We start from the raw sequence: 23,715 nt of genomic DNA on the forward strand, positions 1-23,715 counted from the left end.
AAAAACTTGAGTGATTTATGTGTCATATAAATGTTTGTCGTCACTGTAACTCTGTAACTGTATCAGTATCTCGCTAGCATGCTCTCTCCTTCTCTCTTATGCTATCTATGGCATATGTCAACTGTTGCTGCTGCTGCTGCTGCTGCTGCTGCTGCTTGTGCTGAGCTGCTGTGTAGCCAATTAACTGTTACGCCCAAGCAGAGTGCTGATATGACGACAACAGGTGCGTATAGGAGTTTTTGGATACACTTTCAAACAGGTACCCACATACCAATCATCGATTAGACATGAAACGATTTAGTTATATTTCGAAAATCATTTTCAGATGTTCCCTATTAGATGATACTTCATGTTTGGGAAAACTATTATGTAAACAACCGAAAAGAGTTCTGAAGAATTTTTGTTGTCTATTAGGTTACAGTTTATAGGAGGTTTACGCCCTAATGTATGCAATAGATAGTCGAAAAATGAATTTAGTGAAAATTATATATATGTTGAAGGAATGCCAATATACCGAGACAACTTTTGCTTGTTGCCAGCAATATTTAGTGGCTAATTGTTACTTCCACTTTACTATACGAAACATTTCAAAAATTTGTAATTAGTTTCAATAGTTCTTTGCTTACCTATTGCATACTTTAGCGGGCATTTTACCGTCCTAGACGCAGTTAAAATATATCGAATTTAAGTAAAACCAAAAACTGAAGAATTGAGTGCCTTAAGTCGATGACTCTTCGGAAAAATCTTGAGTCTCTTCGTCCTCAAGTTATCGCAGAACATCCTTCATTTTGAAGGTTCACTCGATGACAACATTTTTTAAAGTTATGAAATAAGTTACTTTAAAACATAATATTACATGATATATTTCACACATTTTAGAACCCAAAAGTATGCCCCATTTTAGAACCCAAAAGTATGCCCCTATAGTCGAAGAATATGAATTCTTAAGAAGTTGTTGGTTTCTCTGGCATCTATGCAGGGAACATTCTAAAATCTTTTTAAAGTGTAAACTCATAATACTTTGACTTTATTTAGATTTCACAGTATCAGGACAAAAGCCGAGAATCAGCGATTCCGAATTAGTTAGGGGCACCTCTAAAACTAAAGTCATTAGAAATCATGTATAATAATGTAGAAGAATAACTGAATCCATTTACTTATTCATTTTACAATACTTTTATTATTATTGCTAGCTGTTATTATTGAAACAATTTGTCTTGGAACTCTGGGTTTGTAACGAATCGAATCACTCTTTTATTTGTGATATTATTAACTTAACTATAGTTTAGTCAATCCGCAATCGGTTTTAATTTAAGATATTATAACGCATAGTTTTAAATGTGAATAATATTCAAATAACCGTCTTATGTCTTTGTAAATAGGAATTTGTTTAATTAGCGTTCAAAGGGTATACAAAAACTATTTTTCAATGGGTCTGCATTTTTTTTTTGCAACTCACATTGCCAATTGCATTACATTTTTCATTAATTATGGCACTAAAATTATGTTAGCCATTTGTTGTTGTTCTTGTTGTTGTTGTTGTTGTTGTTGTTTGTCGTCGTCGTCGTCGTTGTCATTGCTCTGGTTGATGAGGTAGTTGGCATTTTCGGTCAAGTCATAAACTCATTACCAATTGATGAACAAGCCAAGCAAAAACAAAAACTAATACAGAGAGAGAGAGAGAGAAAATTTTCCATACAAAGTTTTTTTTTTCAGGCCTACAATTTGATTGCTGTTTACTTGTTTTTGGGGAAGCTTTCGGCTGTGGTTTTGTAGGGGAAGGGGAGTGGATTAGTTAGCCTACGAATTGAACTGGTTGAAGTGAGCATTTGGCATGTGTATTTTACGCAGAATTTGGCATTGGACATACTAATTGTGTCCCTTGTGGCCGATGTCTCATTATTGACTATAATTATACACACAGTAATTGAACTATACATATTTGTATAAATAGATCAAAATCAATTTAATTGCCTGTCATTTTGGAGTGCTAATTTTGTATTTAACTAGTTATTGACCTATCTTTCTCTCTCCCTTGTGTCTATTTGCAGAATGATTTAACACTTTAACTACTACCAATAGAGAAGTTAAACGCTTTCAATATGCAGGAACTCTCTGGCCCTGTCCATTTGGGCCACCATAGAAGCGATTTGAATGCTTCATTATTGGAGAGTTTACATATCTCTCCAGAGGAATTTAATGATTTTATGGCACGTTTAGCCGATATGAAAATTAAAAATAAATCGCTAGCCGAGATTAGCGAATGCGAAGGCTATTGTCAAGGTGAAATTTACAAATGGTTGCGTACTTATAATGGCATGCATGGATATGTCTCTCTATTGGTAAGTATTCAACTCATTAAACACTTCAATAAAGAAATAATTGTTTTAGATATATACTAACTTACTTAGAGAGTTAAACCATTATTTTCTAAAATTTTATGATAATAACTTCTTTATGAGGTTGATAGCAAGCCGGCTTAAATGCAAAGAAAGATTTTAGGTCTTCAAGTCTAGACAGATTATCTAAAGAGAAAAACATGTTAAAGGAGGTGTTTAAATGTTATGGTCCAAGCTAGTTTTCAATTTCATTTAATGAGTTTGCCTAAATTTGTTCCCTTTTACTCACTTAATTACTGATGTACACTGATGTTCAGTTTTTCTTAATATTACTACTAACTTAAGTGGATAATAATGCAAATGATTTTTAAAGATTACACTTATTTTTCTGACATTGTATTTTGGTAAATTTCTCAAATGGGTTTAAAATTGAATCGAAATTTAGCATATTTTAAAATGGTATAGATAATTACTCGATTTTTAAAACAAATCACTAAACAAGTGAGTCAGTGAACAAACGAGTGTGTAAATATGTGAATGATTAAATTAACTTGTTCACCTTTTAAAAAAGTTAGTCAGTAAATTAAATTTTCCAAAATATTATAATTCTTTCAATTTACTTAACAAAGCCTACAAAAGTTACTCAACAAAGCCATAATTATTCCAGTAGGTTAACAAATGTCTTTCAAATATATTAAAAGTCTTCCAAAGTGTAAAAAATATAATATTTATAATACAGTCTAAAATCTACATATAAAACATATTGAAGTGGCTTTAACTCTCTAAGACTCGAAAGTTTCTTAAGCAGTATAAATTTTTCTAAATTTGTTTAACTTAGACATAAAAAAGTGAAACTTTTTATCAAATTATTTTCCAAATGATGTAAAAAATATTCAGTAATTATGATTAAATAAAATATTGATATATGCCTGGAGGTCCATTTAAGTGTTTGAGGGTTAAAACTCTCCACAAGTCTTTATACTTTGAACATTCATGTCTAACTACATATATTAACAGTTACTCGAACCTAAAATTGTTTATCTAAATACCTTAAAGAGCCTGTATAACTAACTCTAGAAAGTCTCTAATCATAATCTTAAATAACGTCTTAGGTCTTTAAGATTTAAGGCAATCGGTTGATTGCCTTTTTGAAAATTTTCTTCAGAAGTTATAAAAAAAATATATATATATATATGAAAAGAACAAGCCACAACTGGCTAATTATCTTGATGTGGCAAGCCAAGACATTTTTCATAGAGAAAATGTCACGAAAAATATAACAAAAACGACAACAAGCACACAAAATAAAAAAAAAAGGTTATTCTCCCCCACCCTATACACCCACGGTTTTCTGTGGGGCGGCGGCGGTCCTTTGACACCTTTGAACTTGTTCCCTAAAAAGGAAAAAAAAAAGAAACCGAACGACAAAAACGTCCTGGCCCGAAAACAAATTAGTCTAATTTAATGGTTTATGCTTTTACCTACCTCCCACATAATTCACAAATCATTGCCTTTTGTTTTCTGGGCTTAAACGCTGCTCCAACCATTTGGAGATTGTGATATAAATGTGATGTGGTTAAAAGTTAATGGAATAACATTAGAAAGAATTAGAAAGAATTTCCATTTGATCCCATTTCTTGGACTTTTGCATCAATCTTGATGATAAACGGGCACAAAAAAGCAAAAGGATAAACTTAAAGCCAAAGCAAGTGAATTGTTAAAGAGAGGCAACAATTTTCACGCCATTTTATCCTAAATCCCTTAACCATTTAATCAATTATCCCTTTCACTAACATGCTAATATATGTATGGTCTATGCTTTCTTTTTTATTCCATTGCCTTCGATAAAGATTTGCATATTCGGCACAATAGCGAACATCTTAAATATAATGGTATTGACAAGAAAGGAGATGGCCAAGGCGCCAATCAATAATATACTTAAATGGTTAGCTGTCGCCGATATGTTTGTGATGCTGGAATATATACCCTATACATCGTATCAATACATCTATATGAAAGGTAAAGCTCATCAATTTTAATCAAAATTGGACTGTTGTAATTCATTTAATTCTCTAACACAGGTGACAAGGATCTTAGTTATGGATGGGCTGTTTATTTGCTATTTCATATGCATTTCACTCAGATATTGCATACCATATCAATTGGATTGACTGTTACATTGGCCATTTGGCGATATGTGGCCATCAGGTGAGTTGTGCTATGCAGGGAACGATAAACAAGCGAAAGAGGTTAAAGAATTACCAATGGAAACCAATTTATTATTCAAATTGTGAATACACTCAGGGAGTTATAATGCAATACTTTTAATCATAATTCGAATCATTTTATATTTAAATTCAAATAAATCAAATCATATTCTGTATAATTAAATCTCTGAAAGGTGCGATACGTTGAAACCACATGGGACGATTCAAAACTGGGTGGTGATCCTTGATTTCACCAAATGATAGAATTCCGATTAAATAAAAACTTTTTGGTTGGCCATCGATCAAATTTACACCCATTACAGCTGATCCAGAGCGAAATGCTCGTCCACCTAATATATAGGCACACATTTGGGACTTGTTCGAGGAGTCAAAACTACGAATTATTCTGTGTTCGTTGCAATATTCATAACTTGGCGAGTGAACAAATGCCTTTATGCGAGTGTTTATGAACACTCTTTCTTGATTATGAACGTAACCAGCTAATTCCAGACGCTGTCCTATATACTGATCAGTCTGCCCATTAGAAGGTGCCAAACAAATCGGTTGCACATAATCCGAAAACTCAACATTTTCTTTTAATTTGGCCAATCCGATGTCATTCATATAAGTATTCTGATTGTATTGAAAATGTGGAACTATCTCTTCCAAATAGTAGACTTTTTCTGATGGAGTCAGCGGTTTGCCAAAAACGACTGATAGAGCATTAGCTTTGGAATACGTAATGCAATGGGCTGGCACTATTATATACCTCTGACTAATTAGTACTGCAACGCAATCGTAGCTAATCGCAGAATTGCCTTCCTTATATCCCAAGAGTCCTAGCCAAGGATATTCGTTTAAAGCTGTTTCCGTTTGTCCATTATAGAATAATGTTTCATTCAATTTGCCGCATTCCTGCGGCAGTTGAGATTGCTGTTGGGCCAGTGCTTCGCCGTTGAATGCTATCAACATAAATATTTATATATATAAATATAAAATATTCCGATTAAAAGCAGGTTTTTGCTTATCATCACTTACACAATAATTCAAATAGCACAATGCCATTTAAAAGCACCGAGACATAGTATGGAACCCGATTCATTGCTATTAGATGCGCTTTACTAAACTGCTCAATGATTACTGAACTGGGGAGATATAGAATGCCTGAACTATATACAAGCTTATATGCAAATTTATTGAGACTTTAGCTTTAATGCTTTGTGAAAAATATCTACTATAGATGAATTTATTTTTTTATAAAAAGTCATCTTTTCTAGTTGTATTTAATAAAAAATAGAATTTTTTGATATTGTTTTGAGAAAAATTACTTTTCCTTTGGTGGTATTATTTTATTTTCTTACGTCTTTCGAATTTAGATCTGTCTTTGTTCTTTCTGATCGCTACTCGTTTAGGTAATCTAACTAAACAGTAACTAAACAGATGTGACAGACTCAATCCCACATATTCACAGTATTCGCAGAGACAAAATCTCTCTTATTTTGTTTTACGTGCCAATTGTAATTGTGTAACCATATATACTTACTTTTTTTCAGATAATAAATATTATGTTTAGATTCAAATTTCTTTAAGTAAAGTTTATTTCCAGTTTAAAACCAATTGAAAAATTTACATTATGTGAAATTTTGCATAGATATTAATAATCATAAAATATAGTCATTAGGTCATATTTTGTAGGATCAAATCTCTATAAGGTGAGACACGTTGAAACCAAGTTGGTGAATCCAAATCAACAAGCCCATTTTGGATTTCTCCAAATGTTAGAATTCCCATTAAATAGAAGCTATTTGGTTTGCCATCGATTAAATTGACACCCATTACAGCTGAGCCAGAAATTAAAGCTTTACCGCCTAATACAAATCCGCACATTTGTTTAGTTGACATATTTAACTCCGTACGTTCTTGTTCGGTTAATCCCGCCTGACAGTATTCAAAACTTGTCATATGAGTTAAAGTTTTCATGCGAAAACTATTCACATCGAAATCAGGACGATATTTAAAGGGATACCCAGCTATTTCCAGCCGTTGTCCTATATACTGATCATCACGTTCGTTAGCTGGTGGCAAACAAATCGGTTGTATATAATCCGAAAACTGAACATTCTCTTTTACTTTAGCCAAACCAATATCATTGTCCAAATGGCTCTCAACGAATTGGAAATGCGGAACTACCTCTTCCAAATAGTAGACTTTCGGTGGTGGAGCACATTGAGTGCGGTCACAATCTCTAAGATGAATATTATTATCAACTCGCCAATCGCCAAAGATAACACTTAATGCATCCGCGTTTTTATCCGTAATACAGTGGGCTGGCACAACGACATATCTCTGACTGATTAATACAGCAACGCAATTATAACTGATTGGATAGTTGGGTTCTTTAAAGCCCAAGAGACCCAGCCAAGGATACTCATTCAGAGCAGTGATACTTCTTCCATTATAGAAGAGTTTTTCATTGAGTTTTCCGCATTCTCGTGGCAGTTGTGACTGTTGAGCCAGAGCTCCTTCTCCGTTAAGTGCTGTTAATAAAACAAAATAAAATAAAATTAGCATGTATTATTTAACACCCTTGATTAAATTATCAACTTACTGATTAATTGAAATAGTACAATGCCATTGAAGAGTACTGATATATAGTTTAGAAATCGACTCATTATTAGATGCAGTTGGCTTCGCTGTTCAATGTTTACTGAGCAAAAATCAAGATTATGTACAGAATTTATATTAAACTGATGAAAAATAGAGTTTATTATTATCAATTTTTAAATACACTTTAACAAATTTATACTAAAGATTCTACCAATAACATTTGCCAATTATGATGTTTCTGTATATCTTGTAAATTATTCTGGAAAGAATTGTCCAAAATAAACTCAAAAGTTTCCTTTACAGCAGCTCCAAAAATTTTTATATTGTTATTCCTTTATATTGGATTCCTTAAAGTATCTAAGGAAGTACAAGAAAGTTGTAGGAAATTATTATCGACTGCATTAAAGAAAAGAAACCTATCAAGAAGTACAAGAAAGTTGTAGGAAATTATTATCGACTGCATTAAAGAAAAGAAACCTATCAAGAAATTTCGTTCTAAGTTTCTTAACATTTTTCCTTTCAAATTAAAAGAAAAATCAAAGAAAAGTAAGAAAAGATTTGGACAAGGCTTTTGAAATTTTTTAGCAAATACATTTCAAGTCCCATCTTAGGCTAGTCTCCAATCAAGTTTTTTTCTTTGTCAAAAGTTAGGTACTTTTTTTTTGTGCAAATATTAAATTTTTATTAAATTATTTTACAAAAAACTTAATTACATTTTTACGAAACGTACTCAACTCATTCAAATCATATTTTGCACAAGTAAATCCCTGAATGGTGAGATAAGCTGATAACCTACAGGAGAGTCCACATCCTTCGTGCGTCTTCCGAATGTTACAATTCCCAATAAATAGAAACTCTTTGGTTGGCCATCAACAACATTGATACCCATTACAGCTGAGCCAGAGAGAAAATCGGTACCACCTAATATATAGCCACACATAAGATTCACGTTCAGTGGGATTCGATCAAAGGCCTTATGACAATAAACGTTACTTGTTGAATAAATAAACGTCTTTAGGCGAACATTATCCAACTGTGAATCTGTTGGCTTGTAGGGATAACCAGCAAATTCCAGACGCTGTCCTATATACTGATCAGTCTGCCCATTAGAAGGTGGCAAACAAATCGGTTGCACATAATCCGAAAACTCAACATTTTCTTTTAATTTGGCCAAGCCGATGTCATTGATAAAACCAAACACATTGTATTGAAAATGTGGAACTATCTCTTCCAAATAATAGACTTTTGCTCGCGGAGCACATCCAGTATGCTGATAATCACACCCTCTCATATAGATATTTATATCATTGCCAAAAACGACTGAGAGAGGATTATCCCTGATATTCAAAATGCAATGGGCTGGCACTATTATATATCTCTGACTAATTAATACTGCAACGCAATCGTAGATAATCGCAATATTGTCTTCCTTACGTCCCAAGAGTCCTAGCCAAGGATATTCGTTGAAAGCTGTTTTTTGTTGTCTATTATATAATAGACTCTCATTTAATTTGCCGCATTCCTGGGGTAGTTGTGGTTGCTGTTGGGCCAAAGCTCCTCCGTTAAATGCTAACAATTATAATATATTCATTTCAATTGAAAGTATATTTTTCTTTACTAACTTACATAATAATTCAAATAGCACAATGCCATTTAAAAGCAGCGAGATATAGTATAAACCCATTATTAGATGCACTTTACTTTACTGCTGAATGATTACTGATCTGGAATTCAGATTAGTTAGAGAACTTATAAGAAGCATAATGGAGAATTTAAGCTAAAATTGAAGCTTTGGATAATTTCTATCATGGGCGTTTGGACTTTTAATGAATGTTAGTTTAGATCTCTCTTACCCGAACTTTTTCATAATTATGCACGTTATTAGAATACTTTTGTTTTGAAAAGTTCGATTGTAGGTAAATCATTCAGTTTTATGCAAACTAAAGAGTGAATATAATTGACCCACCAAATTGTAGAGTAAATTCAATGTAATCTTAGTGCATTGCCTTAGGCATTTAATCTTTAAGCCAGACTCTAGTGCAAAGGCCTTACCAGTGCCTACTAGTACAATTGATTTCAGTATTTTGCATGGTTTCCCCCTGAGTGTATTAAGGAAGTATAAATATACATATACTATATTTGATCTACAGTAAAACATACTGAATTCGCTTAACCTCAATGACGCTTTAACGAAGGCTTTAACCAGGCAGCAATTTGGATTTTTCCCCCTCCCTTTTTTTCTTCACTTCCACCCCCTTTTTTTTTTGTTATAGCAAACTATTACCATCTCTTTTCCACAGACATCCGAATGGTAGTTGTGCAAACTTTCTGCTGGCACATTCCAGAGAGGCCATACTCTTTCCATTTCTCATCTCACCGATATTATGTTTGCCAACATATTTTGTCTTCAAGGTGAGAGAAACGCACGAGTTGGCCACCGATGAGGCCATGTTTCATGTATATTTTGACAACAATTCAATTCTATATAGGTGGGTAGACCTCTCTCTCTCTCTCTCTTTCTCTCTCTTTGGCTTGAATATAGCTCATTCTTTATTTATTGTAGATTTAATTTCTGGATACATTCCGTGATTATAAAGCTACTGCCTTGCTGCATATTAACCATAATTAGTTTGGTTCTAATGCATGTGCTGTGTGAGGCCTCAAGACGTCGACTTAAATTAAAGGATTATGATACCACCGCCAAATATGCCATACAATTTAATTTGAATGATCAAACCAAGTCCAAGCGGTAAGTAAATTATTTCATCTCTAACTTTATTTTGTAATCTCAACCATAATTTATTTTCTTTCTAATCCATTTAGTAGGCCACCACGTTGTGATAGACGAAATGATCGAACTACTTTACTTTTGGTTGCTGTGCTAATACTATTTCTTGTGACGGAATTTCCACAGGGCTTACTTGGCCTATTGTCGGGGATATTAAAGAAATGTTTCTTTGAACACTGCTATCCACCATTTGGTGAAATAGTGGATCTTTTAGCTCTTATTAATGCGGCTGTCGGTTTTGTTCTCTATGGCTTTATGTCCAAACAGTTTCGTACAACATTTCGTTCATTGTTTTTTAAAAGGCATTTTGGTAGTTCAGAAATGACACGTCTAACTAGAGTAACTACCACTTGCGTTTAGTTAAGATCACAAATAAAATAAAAACACTACTAAAAAAAAAAAAATCTCAAAGAGATACAAAAAAAAAACACGATTAAAATAAAACTATAAACTTTTTAAAAGTCTTTTCGGGTGCACCAACCAATAAAACAAAAAATTGAAGCTAAACTGTGAATGATTTCGATTAATTTTCATGATTTTTGCAAAAGTGCCATTTCCAGTTTAAGTGTGTGATTTAAGTGTTTAATGAAAAAAAAAATATATATACATATTTAGCATTTAATAAGAGATTTAAAGTTACAAGTTTTTACCTTAAGTTAAGTGAAAATAAGAAACAACAAAAAAAATAATGAAAATTAAATTTAATTTTTGCAAGCAGTGAAATGCCAAAGAAAACTACAAAAGAAAACTGAAAGCTGAGCCCCTTGAAATTTTTTTATAGTTTTCTTTGGCATAAGAAATTTAGAAATTTAAAATTAGAATTGTTTGACATTTAAGGCAAATAATGTTGGTCTAAAAACATTTGACATGAATACTGAGTAGGAAGTCGCCCTGATTGGAAAATTACTGTATAATTGCATTTTTCATTTGTCATTTTTTTATATTTCAAAAACCAGAAGAATAAAATGAAAATTTAAAAAAAAAAAATATTTTGATGATATTTAGGTGAAGTGTCAACCATGAAACAAATAAATAAAGTTCGTTTGCCTTGAAAATTGAAATAGAAAAGTCAAACCCATGGGAATTATCAGAAATAGGCAAGGGCATTTCCCAAATATGTTAGATCATCTCGTTTTTTTTTTTTGCAATTCATCGAACAATTCTAATCGAAATAAAATTACAATTACAAACACAACAAATTCCATACAAATAATGAAAGTAAAGTATTACAAACTAATATACTTTAATGTATACAAACATTTCTATATGTATATTGTATATGTAAATTCATACATACAGCTGATGTTTTCTATTAAAATGTATATTTACATTGGCTTACACACACAAAATAAAAAAAAATAAAATTTGATGTAAAAACAAGAGAATTAAATTACAATTTCATACAAAATTTATTGTTTAAATTATCTTAAATAATAAAGCATTTTTGTTGTGAGTTCTTTGATTAATTTTGATTATTTACAACTGCATTCACTTCCAATGGTAAGTCATCTGTCTGCTGGAGACCATTAGTGTGCTCGGATATTCGGATATCATTTTCACTTGCGTCCAATAAAATGCCATTGCCATTACTTGTAATGCGTAGAAGAGATTTCAATTTGGTTGCTTGATATTTGTACTGAAAATGGTGAACAAAAGAAACCGAGATATGGAGAAGGTTAGACAAACTAAATTGTAATAAATACATATTTATTTTGTTTACCTCAGTGGGTAGCATTAAGTCCTGAGCTTGACTCAAAAATCTATTGTACTGCTCGGTAGCCAAGGCCAAACGTCCTGTCTCATAGCAGAATAGGGCATAATTCAAAAATATTAAAGGATTACGTGTAGAGTTTGCCGGAAAGGCCAATATCACATTGCCAGCACGCTCAAAGGCATTAAATGCGTTCTCCATATCATCCAATTTACGTAAACATACTGAAAACAAGAATTTTTGAAGTAACTTTGAAGTTCATCTTCCTTACTTCTTCTCTCCTCCCCTGCACTACTCTATACCATCAAATTCATCTTTTGTTGATTCCTCATTTCTTACTTACATCCCAATAGCATATAACATTCAGCATTGTCCTTGCGCAGGTTTATGGCTGCTGCCAGAGTGTGAAAGGCACTGGCATATTGTTCAGCTAGAGGAGAAGAAGAAAAACAATTTAAACAAATAAACAACAGTAAAGCAAAACAACAACAACAAACAATGCACAAAATATGGAACAAAAGTAGGCATTCAGCCAGTCAGACGGCCAGTCCTGCAAACAAATAAAAAAAAAGCCCCTGGGGTTAGGCTTTACTTAGGCTAGTTAGTTCTTTGGGTGTTAGGGGCGGACACTTTTAAGAATTTATTAAAATCCACCCCCCCTCTCACTCTCCCTCTCTCTCTCTTGGTATTTGTTTATATTATTTCCCTTGCCCTCACTCTTTTTTTTTTTGTTGTGTTGTTCGCCATTAGAAAAAACACGTGCTAAATGTTTTTATATAGAAAACGTGCCTAGAATTGCTACAAGTAAAATTTTGAGCTAACCACAACATAAGCTCAAAACAAAAAGGACGACTAGTAAGGCAAAAAATTTAAAGTGCCAATAGTTTAACAATTTCGCGGTTGGTAGTTTCGATTTCCGGCTAAACAATTCATTAAAAGTGACTTGTTAACTCGTCTGCTTGGTAGAAATCTTTTTCCAATGGCCACAAATCCGGGTCAGTAAATATGTTTATTATGATTTACACTTCATCTACGTTGCTTCATTAAACGATTCAATCAAGCGTAACTTCTTACTGTCGGTCTATCTACTAATAAGTTCAGCTCTGACTCTGCGTAGGAGGAGTAAAATATCTCCAGTTGACCCAAGGCAATGTAGCCTCTTGATTGAGTTAATTCACTTCTTACTAAATTCCTAATTTCTGTTTTCATTAGAATTAACGACTCCTACACATACAAGCAATGTAAATTAAACTCAAATTATAAAGAGCATTATAGTTGAGCGGTGAGAGCCAAACTGATTTGCGTAACGATGAAATTGCCTGAGAATGAAATTAAATTCATGAATAGCTGATTAAGTTTTCAACATAATTTCATTGAATTGTATAGGCTTACCACAATGAATTTTTGCTTCTTAAAGAAACACAAACCAATGTTATTCCAGAGTTCGGCAATTTCCGGTTCGGCATTTGCGATTTGACTATATTTGCTCAAGGCGCCATCGATGTCGTTGCGCGACTAATGTTCAGACAAAAGTTGAGATAACAAAAACCACCAAAGAAACCTTTAAGCATTTCAATTCATGATATTCACCTGCAAAATGGCACCAAAGGCTAGCAAGCCCTTTGGCTGGCATTTCCTTTCAATGTTAACGACTTCCTGCAGACGATCGTAGGCCTTTTGGGTCTCATTGATTTTTAAATATAAAACGCTGATTTCAGTCAATACCTCAGCATTTTCGGGTGTCAAACTGGTGGTTTGGGTAGAAAAAGGAAATCACTTTAGTTCATTGTGTTTTTCTTTTTCTTGCAAAGAGGGAAGGGGGGTTAGAGGGTGAGAACTACGTCATGTCATTAGCAGAGACTCACTGTAAACATGTCTCAAGCACATCAATGGCCATTTGGTATTCCTTCTCCTTGCGATACAGCTCAGCTAGACGCATAAAACTTTCCAATTTTTTACCACTTTGTATGGACATTTCAAAATAGGAACGTGACTCGGCCAGTTGTTGACGTGCCACTTCACGTTTAGTTTGTGTGGCAGCTGCCCTATATAATAGTTCGCCTAAGTAATGATAAATTTCATGATCCTGACGGGGACTAAGTTGTTCCGCCTCACGGAATACATTTAAAGCCTGTGCAAAGCGTCCCATTAAATAGCTAGAAAGAAAAAACCACAGCCACAGAGATTATTGATGATACTTTTCTAGTGGGTATCGCATTTTTAAAAACCCTCAAAAGTGAAGACTGAGATAATCTATAAAAAGTTTTTTAACGTTTTACAAAAACTTGCTTGATATTCTTCATTTCTATCTTTTCTGAACTATTATAAACATAAGATAAGAATGTTTTTAACTTATATTCAACTTTTAATTTATATTAAATTAACAGTTTTCTTAAGTTTATGAAGTCTCCAAATTCTAAACAATCTCTTTCAAAAGATGTTAAAGTTACTAAACCGCTTTACAACTTTCTTATTAATACTTTTTCTATCAAGTCGCCAAAGTCTCCAAACTCTACAAAAACTAAAATTTAGAGTTTTTAATATATTGAACCATTTTAGCAATACTTTTAAGCTTTATCCAATCTCTTCATAACTTTCTACACATCATTAAAAAGTCTACAGTAGTATTAAAGTATATATGAAAGCTCAAGCATAATATATCAAAAAAGCTAACAATTACTGAGAATTTTTTAAGAACTTTCCAAAGCAAATAACAGATTTTGTTTGATTTCAAACAACTAAGCATCTCACAGGTCTTTGTGGCAACTTTTAAATCTCTCCAAAGTCTCCAAGTTCTCCAATTTTTTATACAGAAATAATTGCTGCTTGATACTACTGAAATAACTTTTTCAAGCCATTGCTCAAAGTCTCTACACTAAAATTCAGTAAAAGTATTTTGCTTTGATAATATTAAGAGTTTCATTACTTATTTACAATAAAACTTTTGGCAAGGATTCAAGAAAAGCGCAGACTTCTTTTGACTTCCAAACATTGCTTTAATCGAATCGAAGGAAAAAACAAACTAAAAATCAATTGTAAATAAACTTACAGGGTGCGTCCAATTTCTTTATAGGTCTCGGTGTTTTTTGAATTTAGCTCCACTGATTTTTGTAGATTTCTCAATGCCTCAATGTTATTGCCTTCTTCGCGGTCAATTAAGCCCTGATAAGAGGCAATCAATTCGGTTGTGGGATAGAAGGAAGAGCAGATAGATATAGATGGGTATGAATAAGTAGCAAACAAGTTGGAAAGGGGGAGATGGAAGGAATGGATAATGTAATGTTTCTTACCTGCACAAAGTATAGATATTCAGGATTCAAATGACGATTCAACTCACGTTCGATAAGACGACGACAGCGTTTAAATTCACGCCGGGTAAAGTAAATGTGAAGTAACCAATCAATATTTGCATCTCCTGGCATTTTGGGTGCTATGTGTTTTTTTGTTTGTTTGTTCGGGAATTGACAAAAAAGCCCAAACAGATGTTTGGTCAGGTTAAATCCATCGAATTAGAGTAACGGAAGCGGAAAAACTTACCTGTTTTTACTACCTCCAGCGAGGGCAAGTCAATAATGTGGCCGTTGCAGTTAATTTGCTCGCTGCCTGGCTCATACATCATAGGGATAAAATGGAGAGAAAACGAAGTAACAGAGCTGAGGGTATTGTTTTGGTAACTTTTTACCCAAATGGGTTGCCAGGGGCAACAAGTTGTTGTTGCCATTGTTGTCGTCATTCTTAGTGTTGCCATACTACTACCAAAAGATTAACTTGTCGAATTAATTAAGCAAAACACATTCCAATGCAACTAAGTGTTTTTTTTTTTGTATTTTTAATTAGACATCAATCGAATGCAATAGAAATCAATAGAAAACTAATAAAAACACATAAACCTATAAATGTTTGTATGGGCAAGGTAAACAAAATATTTGCAGACAAGTTTCCATATCACGCCGACAAATGAAAACCCAGAAATGGTTATATCCCGACATCGGCATCGAAACTGCCGCCTTTAATCACTCAATCCAATTCACACCGGTCACACCGAGCCACCATTGAGTTTTGGCACTCGTTCTCCATTTTCGTAGTCGATCGTGATCTACATTCATAATATCGAATCTGGCCAAAAATATTTAACCGAGAGCAATTAATGCATGAAAATATCGTACAAGATCAACATCAACCACGAGATCGCGCACTAGATAAGCGTATCGAATCGCATGATTGCTCAAATGTGTGAAAAATGCTAAAAAAAAAAAACCAAAAAACAAGTAAACATCGGAAAAACTGCAACGTCTACGTGATGTGAGTTAGGCATTTTTTGTGTCGTCGAGGAAATAGCGGTATTCAATGAAACATTAAAGAAAATTCCAATCATGAAAATTTGACTTGGCAACAAATATAACAAAATTAAAAAACTATTATCAACAAATCAATTTGAGGGTCTTATATTTTTGAATCAAACTTTTTTTTTTTAAATCAATCAAATCTCTTCCATCTGTTCTTGAAGAAGTTAAGAAAAATATATTTATTTGGAAATTTTAATATATAGTTAATAGGAATATCATCATGAATATTTCAATTCGATATGTGTGATCAGATAAGATTGACCTATTATTTTTCCAATTATTTCCAATATTAAATATATTCATTCATTGCGATAGGTAACAATTTATTATTAATTTAAGTGTCTAACTTAGTAATTTTCAAGCCGACTTTAAATTTCTGGTTTATTTACTATAACAACTTGCTTTAGTATTTTAAGTGTCTTTAAAACTTTTAAAAGAAAATATTTTAGTTCCAAGTTTCAAGTATTTCAATTTCATTCCAATGTTAAATTCCAAAAACCTTTTTGAATTGATCCTAATTTATTTTTTAGAGTTTCTTTTAAAATATGTTGGACAAATATATTAAAGATAGGAAATTAAAGTGCTTTTAAATTTGTGTAAAATGATTTGATAATTTGAACTTAGTGTATAATAGACTAATCTTGAGATCATTAATGATAATGAAGTAAATTAAAAATCTAGTACCATCATATAATTGCGATAATTTTAAACAAGGAAAACAATTTAAAACAACTTTTCGAACACGAAACTAGACTTAAGTGTTAACAAAAGCTAAAACTTTACATTTGAAAATTCTTGTACAAATTTTTAGAATCAGATTATAAGCATTATTCTTTGAGGTATTGTACAAAGGGTTTTTTAACAATTTATTTCGATATTAAGCAACAAAAATTCAAATAATCAATTAGTTGACTCTAGGCTAGACTTAACTTTGTGGTGTTATTTTACGTCAAAAAGAAGTTAATTTTATATTATTTAAAATGTGGATTGCTTGCGACTTAAAAATAAATTTGACAGCTAAGCAAAAAAATTGTTCTTTTAGTAATCATTATTCAATGTTTTATATATATTTCACAGTCCCTAATGTTACCAACCCAGAGCTTTCCGATACTCACGACTAATTGAGCTTTTATCACGTGGGCATCTCTGATTATCCGTCCCAAAAATGAATTTAAGTTTATTTTTGAGTTTTTGTCTTGGCTAACAAAAAAGCTTATTGGAAAACTCAATCAAAGCTTTGCCATATCACTTAGCTTTCGCGATGGCACGTTTTAAATACTTTGAGGAAACAATATTGCAGAAATATTGTAAAGTAGGAAAGATTTTTAAATCAATTGCCCATCCATGGAATATATATATTCCACATTTGGGAAACAAAAATTGATTAGAGAGAAAAAGGGACACGACAAACGTGCGACTTTTATGCTTAATTAAATTTCTCCGTTTTTCCGCCATTTTTAGTATTGTTTGTGTTAAGGGGACTCCCGCAAGGCACAATTTGGGAGACATACATTTATTTGGAGGCGTGTGATGAGTGTGAGGGTAGGCAGCCACCTAATTCAATTATTGTACCACTGTAAATATGATTTACACTCGACAAAGACGGCAACGACAACGTCGACGACGACAACGAGGACAACAAGGACGAGGATGAGGACGAGGACAGCGGCACTTTAGCTAGTGAGAAGTGAGAGTGAGAGCTGTGGGAGGCTTTGGTCCAACAATTCATACGCACATTTGTGCGGCTAAGGGACATAAAAAGGCGACTTACCCTCCACAGATTCTCAGAACTGGATGCGTGCTGTTGTTGTTGTTGTTGTACTTCTCTCAGCCATGTGAATTGCAAGTGCCTCGTAATTCACTCGCTACGAAAAAGTCGTAAAGTAGCTGCAACAAATACGCAGCTTGGCCTATAAGCTGGTTTTGGATTTCCTTCCTTGTCCTGTTTGTCTCACAATTTATGCGAATGTCCTGTCTCAGCTTGGCTTGTCTTGCCTTTTGTGTCCCGTCCATCCATTCATTCACTTTATTATTTGACCATGAGTTTTATTGTATTATGAAAATGCTTCGACCAGACACCTAAATATAGCAATAGTTACATAGATATCCTTACCATAATATCGACAACTTGTTTACCCATCCCCTCTTTCCGCACTTTTCTCCCTCTTTCTTCCCTTTTTTTGGGGTATGTTGTACCCCAATCTGTGCTAAGGAGACAAAACAATATTTTTCTATGCCTGAATGACCCAAATAAGTATGCTTTGTTTTTCCCTTTTCTCGTTGTTTTTTTTTTTTTTTTTTGAGTGGGACAAGGGTTTTGGCTTTTCCGTTTGTATTTGCCATTGTTGAAGTTGTAGTTGTTGTTATTGTTGTCCAATTTATGCCGCTTGGCATAACATTTAATCACAAATTGATGTTTACACACTATTTTAGCTGAAGTATTGTATGAACATGCAAAAAGGGGAGTGAGCTAAATGGGTAAAGGAAGTGAATCAAGCCGAATCAATCAAAAAGGGAAGTATAACAAATTATGACCAAACTATAACAGAAATTGAGGAAATCCGTTACAACTGTAATTTGATTTAATTTTTGGTTTCAGTTGGTGTTAAATAAGTGTGAAGTTAGTGGAAAGTTTGATTTTCATTTGATGCTATATGACGTTTTATTTGTTTAGAAAAAAGATGAAATGTTGGGTTAGATTAGTCTTAAGTGTTAAGTTTTTTGTATTTATTTAAGAATGTTAGTTTAAATAAGGTTTCAGTTAAAGCATAAGTCTCAAGTTAGAGTAAGTTGAAAAATACTTATAAAAATTTAATCTCAAATCTTCTTAGGTCTTTGTTATTAAAATTGAAGACCAACAAGTTTCAGAAGACCAGCAAGTGCAATTGCAATTAAGTTAACTTCCATGTTTTTGCCTCTGTTGATTTGCTCTGAATATTTCGCATAAATTATTGACTACATATGTATTTTGTATTAATTCCCTGCAACTTTGTGCAGGACACAAGTTAACCAAACTTACAAGCCATAATTAGTGATTACTTCAAGTCTTAACTGTTGGCTATAATGTCACCTAGGTGAGTTTATGCAAGGCTTTGGCCTTTGTCTTGCTGGTAAATCATCAAGATTATTAGAAAGACTATCAATGCAAAACTGACCGATTTAACTAACTTCATATGGGTATATATATATATATTTTGTTGTTTCTAATATCCTCTATAAAATGTGGGCCTGACTTCGAGTGTATGTGTGTGTGTGTGTGTTCCCTGTGTAGCTTTTACCAAATTAAGCTGCACAGCACGATGGCTGGCAACTCCTCCTGCATGCTTGTAGCTTAGTTTCTGTTGGTTTTATGGCAATCAAGCTCTATGTTAAGCAATGCCAAAGACACTGTGTGTCTACAACAAGGTAAAGCCATGAACGTCCTACGAGTTTCAAAAAGGGGGTAAAATTAACAGTTATTTTAATTCTAAACATTTTCAAAATGTTTCTTTTAGTCCATGTTGAAAGTTAGTTCAAATTTTCTTTTTGTTCTTTAGCACTTTGAAGTTTGTTGTTTTTTTCAAGTTTTTATTTTCAAATAAACTTATTCAAATCTTTTCATTTCTTGAATTTAGAATTTAAACTGCTGAATAATTTTTGGATACTATAGATGGCTGCTTTCCTAATTTTTGTTTTGTTTCTTTTAATTAAATTTAGAAGATAATTTAAAGTTTTGAAAGCCGATCAAATTAAGTAGTTGTCACCCTGGGCAAAGTCATTCCAAATGATTTTTGAAAGATTTTTATATGCCTTAAGTTTGGCCACTTGGAGGTAACTTTTAGGATTATGAAGACGTAAACAGATCGTCTTTGGAGCTCTATTTTATTAACTAAAAATACAAAACAAATAAGTTTATAATTTAATTATAAAGATGACTAAAATATATTTCTGGTTTTACTTTAACACAGTTGTATTTTATACTACGCCCTGCTCTTGTTTTCGAATAGTATTTAAACTTAATTGGTTTTAATTCGGAATTGGGTTGGAATGAAAAATGGAAGATAAAGATCTGATATATTAACTAAAAGGGATTAGCCTAAGGTAAAAGCCAATGGAGTCAACTTATTTAGAAACTTCAGCCGATTTTGAAAACAGGAACAGGTCTAAATTTTCTTCTTTCATCAATTTTGATTTCACATTTTAAGTTCTATGATTTACCTTTAGGATCAAACTTAAGAAACAAACCAAAAAATAAATATGCTTGTTTGACTTCGTTTTATGACAAATTACGGATTTTGGTGAGACCAATTTTGTAGATTCTGATACTGAATGAGGGTTAACTTAATGCTATTATTTAGCAATCTGACATTTAAACCGGAAAGGAGACAGGAATGACCACTTTATCAGCATTGCTTATTGTTATGAAAAATAAATAATTCTGCAAAACAAAGGCAATTATAAACTATTGAGTTTGGTAATATCACACAGTTTTACTGAGTTTTTCATGCATCTTTTTAAAGACTTGAACACTAATTAGACAGCAATTAATGGGACCTAAATTACCCCCTCTTTTGGCTATGCCTCTGTGTTAGGTGTGCGGCTGGAAAATCTTGCGGTTGCCTTTGCCTGCCTGCTGCCATTGCTGCTGACAGCTCATTAGATCAGGTGTGAGAGAGGTGCGAAAAGTGAACGCGTTCTAGCCCTGTGGTTATTCTGCATGTTATGTGTGTATGGTGTGTGTGTGTGTTTGTGTCTATGTTTGTGTGTGTATCTGAGTGACAGATTTTGACAATGTGCATCGCATGGCATCTGCTGCTGCTGCTTCTGCTGTTGCTGTTGCTGCCTTTTGCATTTGATGTAACCGCATACACACATAACACACACAACTTGAAGTTGAGTTGTCCCTCAGTTGACATGACATCGAGTAGATGAGGGGCGGGGGGCTGGGGAGTGGAGGGAGTTGAAGAGAAAAACAGCGTTAACCACATGTCCTGCCGAGTCTTAAGAGAGGTGCCGCCTGGCAATCACTTGATTTGATGGTACATAAAATGCATTTTCATTTTCGTTTTCCCTTCTCATTTTTTATTTTTTCCTGTAGAGACTTTTTCCTTCTGCATTTTCAAGCAAATTAAGTTAATTAAAAAGTTGCAAGATTTGTGAAGTAATTACCATAAACAAGAAAACTGCGTTGTATGGAGAAAAAGTTACTACCTACAATATGTATGTACATGCATACATACATATACAATCACCTGCGTGTGTGTGTGTGCATAGTATAAACACTTCAAGACGTCCCCCACACATGTAAGGGGAAGGAAGAAAGAATGAGGAAAAAGGCATTTTCAAGTATCCTCGACGTTCAAATTTAAAATCCTTTCAGCAGTGAGAGAGAAAACAAAACAAGCCAACAAAATATAAAAAAAAAAAAAATTGTGAATGAAAGAAAGAAAGTATGAAGAGAAAAGGCAGATGTCGGCTTACGGTATACGTACATACATACATATGAGAAAAATGAGCAACTACAAGTAAAGAGGAGACAGACACATACACACAAACACACAAACACACACACACACACACACAATCGCACATTCGCACATTCCCATCTCAAAAAGGGCTACAGGTACAAATGGAGCCAAGAGTAGCATCTCTGTCAAATGCAGAACAACTAGGCAAAAGGGGCCCACACAACTAGGCTAGGCTAGGCCAGGCTCCAACTCAGTCTCCGACTCTGACTCCGACTCGACTCTCGTTTTGTTATATGGCCAGACAGTTGCGGCCATCTTTGGTGACACTTGAACATAACTGGGTTTTGTGCCTGAGTGCACTGATTATGCACATGGGAAAAGAGAGCAAGAGCGATAAGATTTACAGGCATCCTTTTTATCATTCTTGACTTTTATACATTCTCTATATAAATTATAAAGTATGACCATAATTTTATATACCAACAATTCAAGTCTATATTAAATGTTTTAGCTAACTCAAACTTAACTGTTTATTGAGATTATGGCAAGTTAACTTAAGGTTTACAGTGTTTGAAGTACTTAAGTTTAACAGTTTAGGTATTTTTGGACTAACTGCAAGTTGGCTTTAGGTTTACTGTTTACCAATAAAAGCTTAAGTTTGACTAAAATCTAGTTGTCAGCAGTTGAAATTGGTCTGTTCATTAGCATTAAGAATCTCGTAAACATGGACAGATCTACAAAATATTTTCAAGAGTTGTTAGATGAAAAAAGTGAGTAATTTTCGGCTTAAAAAATTCTGTATATTTCGATGGAGGCATTTGTCAGTTTCGACCTCTTCAAAGACTTATTTTTTGGTCGTAGACACAGTGAAAAGTAGTAAAAATTTATACAAAATTCTGATATTTCAGTTGCATTTATCAGTTTTCCAAGAATTTTGACCATCAATAGAGGCAAATAGCGTGTTGTTGGTGGTAAGGGTCCTTAAGTGATTCGAGCCAAGGGTTATTCACTAATTAGAGTGGCAAAATTCCCTCATTTTACAGCACTAGATCCGCCAATGAACCCTGACAGGTTATGCTAATCTCGTCATTTGACGTTAACTTAAACTTAACTCTTATCACAGTTTAGTTCTAATCTAAATGTCAGAATTCAAGATTTACGAAGTCCTCTATTTGCTGTTGTTATTAGATATCTAAGATTAACTGCATATCAAGATAATTAGCTCTAACTTGCCATTGACTTTGGTATGATTGACTAAATACTAATTTGACTGTAAGCTTTTGGGGCAAAGAAACCGCTAAATGTGGCCTTTGATTAGGTTTAATTCTTGGTTATGTGTCGATTGATTAACCGCGACCAAATTAATGAATTGTGGTATGTAGATCTTGGCAAATTGCCCGCATATATATATATACACACACGCACACAGGCACACACACACACACACACACTTATATATATGCCCATACCAAAGTGTGTGCTCATACTTCGTTATGTTAATTAAATTTTAATAAGCAAAAGGTCATAGGCAGGGCAACTCTTCAGTTGCTTTCTCTCTTCCTCTCGCTCTCTTTCTCTGGCTGGCTGTCGTTCTGACTCTGAGTCAACAATTACAATTATGCTTTGACCAGCAGCAACAGCAACAGAACAAACAACAAACATTAATTTTTAATTCGTTCAAATTATAATTGCCATTGCCGGACCCAAACCGATATATGCCGATGAGATGATATTTGCCGCCTTTGGCATTTTCCAGCATTAACATTAACACCCTGGGGACATGACTAAGCCTCCATGCAGCCACCCCCCAATCCCCAAGTCCCCTGCAGCACATACACACACTCACACACACAATTTAACCTCTTCAATTGACCACGGAGGGAGAAGACTTGGGTGCAACAACAGCAACAGTGTGCGAGAGAGGGAGACATTGGCATTCTGGCATCTGTATGTTGACCTTCATGACGTCGTTGCATTTATGCTTCATAACATCATTTGGGGGTTGCTTCGTTGCTTGTTCGTTGTTGTTGTTGTTGTTGACTTGGGTTGACTTTTGTGGCATTATTATTATCGCATCGCATGAGACCCGCATACCCTAATATAACCGACCCTAACCTACCCTACCCCACCCCACTCACTAATGGGTTACATCAAAAGGGTCGACAATTGGATAACTCCGAGAAATGGTTACCAAAAAACAAAGCGGAGTGTGAGCATGTAATTTATCAATAACTAATTGAGTTTAATTTAATTAAATCCCAAGAAAATCC

The 23,715-nt window shown here is 33.7% G+C and overlaps 4 protein-coding genes across 4 annotated transcripts in view; 1 reads left to right on the top strand and 3 right to left on the bottom strand.

Moving 5' to 3' along the window:
* LOC6638266 (G-protein coupled receptor dmsr-1) overlaps positions 1-10,335 on the top strand; it is a 65,022-nt gene extending 54,687 nt beyond the window's left edge. The window contains exons 5-10 of the mRNA XM_023176030.2: positions 2,052-2,342; positions 4,190-4,358; positions 4,421-4,547; positions 9,454-9,642; positions 9,717-9,902; positions 9,977-10,335. Coding sequence (XP_023031798.1) covers positions 2,103-2,342; positions 4,190-4,358; positions 4,421-4,547; positions 9,454-9,642; positions 9,717-9,902; positions 9,977-10,301 — 1,236 coding nt within the window. The 5' untranslated portion in view covers positions 2,052-2,102 and the 3' untranslated portion in view covers positions 10,302-10,335. The remainder of the gene's footprint in view (positions 1-2,051; positions 2,343-4,189; positions 4,359-4,420; positions 4,548-9,453; positions 9,643-9,716; positions 9,903-9,976) is intronic.
* On the bottom strand, positions 4,598-5,668 carry LOC124459802 (melanization protease 1-like). Its single transcript, XM_047009461.1, has 2 exons — positions 5,585-5,668; positions 4,598-5,508 (listed from the first exon to the last, which is right to left on the bottom strand). The coding sequence occupies exons 1-2, from the start codon at positions 5,646-5,648 to the stop codon at positions 4,706-4,708; spliced, it is 867 nt and encodes a 288-aa protein (XP_046865417.1). The 5' UTR covers positions 5,649-5,668; the 3' UTR covers positions 4,598-4,705.
* Positions 6,115-7,245, bottom strand: LOC26529784 (CLIP domain-containing serine protease 2). Its single transcript, XM_015179286.3, has 2 exons — positions 7,155-7,245; positions 6,115-7,083 (listed from the first exon to the last, which is right to left on the bottom strand). Exons 1-2 carry the CDS (start codon positions 7,216-7,218, stop codon positions 6,224-6,226), a joined length of 924 nt encoding a protein of 307 aa, XP_015034772.1. The 5' UTR covers positions 7,219-7,245; the 3' UTR covers positions 6,115-6,223.
* Positions 10,336-11,393: 1,058 nt separating the features above from the next.
* LOC6638217 (Bardet-Biedl syndrome 4 protein homolog) lies at positions 11,394-15,307 on the bottom strand. Its single transcript, XM_002061495.3, has 10 exons — positions 15,190-15,307; positions 14,943-15,082; positions 14,702-14,814; positions 13,518-13,808; positions 13,243-13,399; positions 13,045-13,167; positions 12,887-12,971; positions 11,996-12,082; positions 11,662-11,876; positions 11,394-11,577 (listed from the first exon to the last, which is right to left on the bottom strand). The coding sequence occupies exons 1-10, from the start codon at positions 15,269-15,271 to the stop codon at positions 11,404-11,406; spliced, it is 1,467 nt and encodes a 488-aa protein (XP_002061531.2). The 5' UTR covers positions 15,272-15,307; the 3' UTR covers positions 11,394-11,403.
* Between the last annotated feature and the right edge of the window lie 8,408 nt (positions 15,308-23,715).

The sequence above is a fragment of the Drosophila willistoni genome (assembly GCF_018902025.1).
Source record: "Drosophila willistoni isolate 14030-0811.24 chromosome 2L unlocalized genomic scaffold, UCI_dwil_1.1 Seg139, whole genome shotgun sequence".
NCBI classification, from domain to species: domain Eukaryota; kingdom Metazoa; phylum Arthropoda; class Insecta; order Diptera; family Drosophilidae; genus Drosophila; species Drosophila willistoni.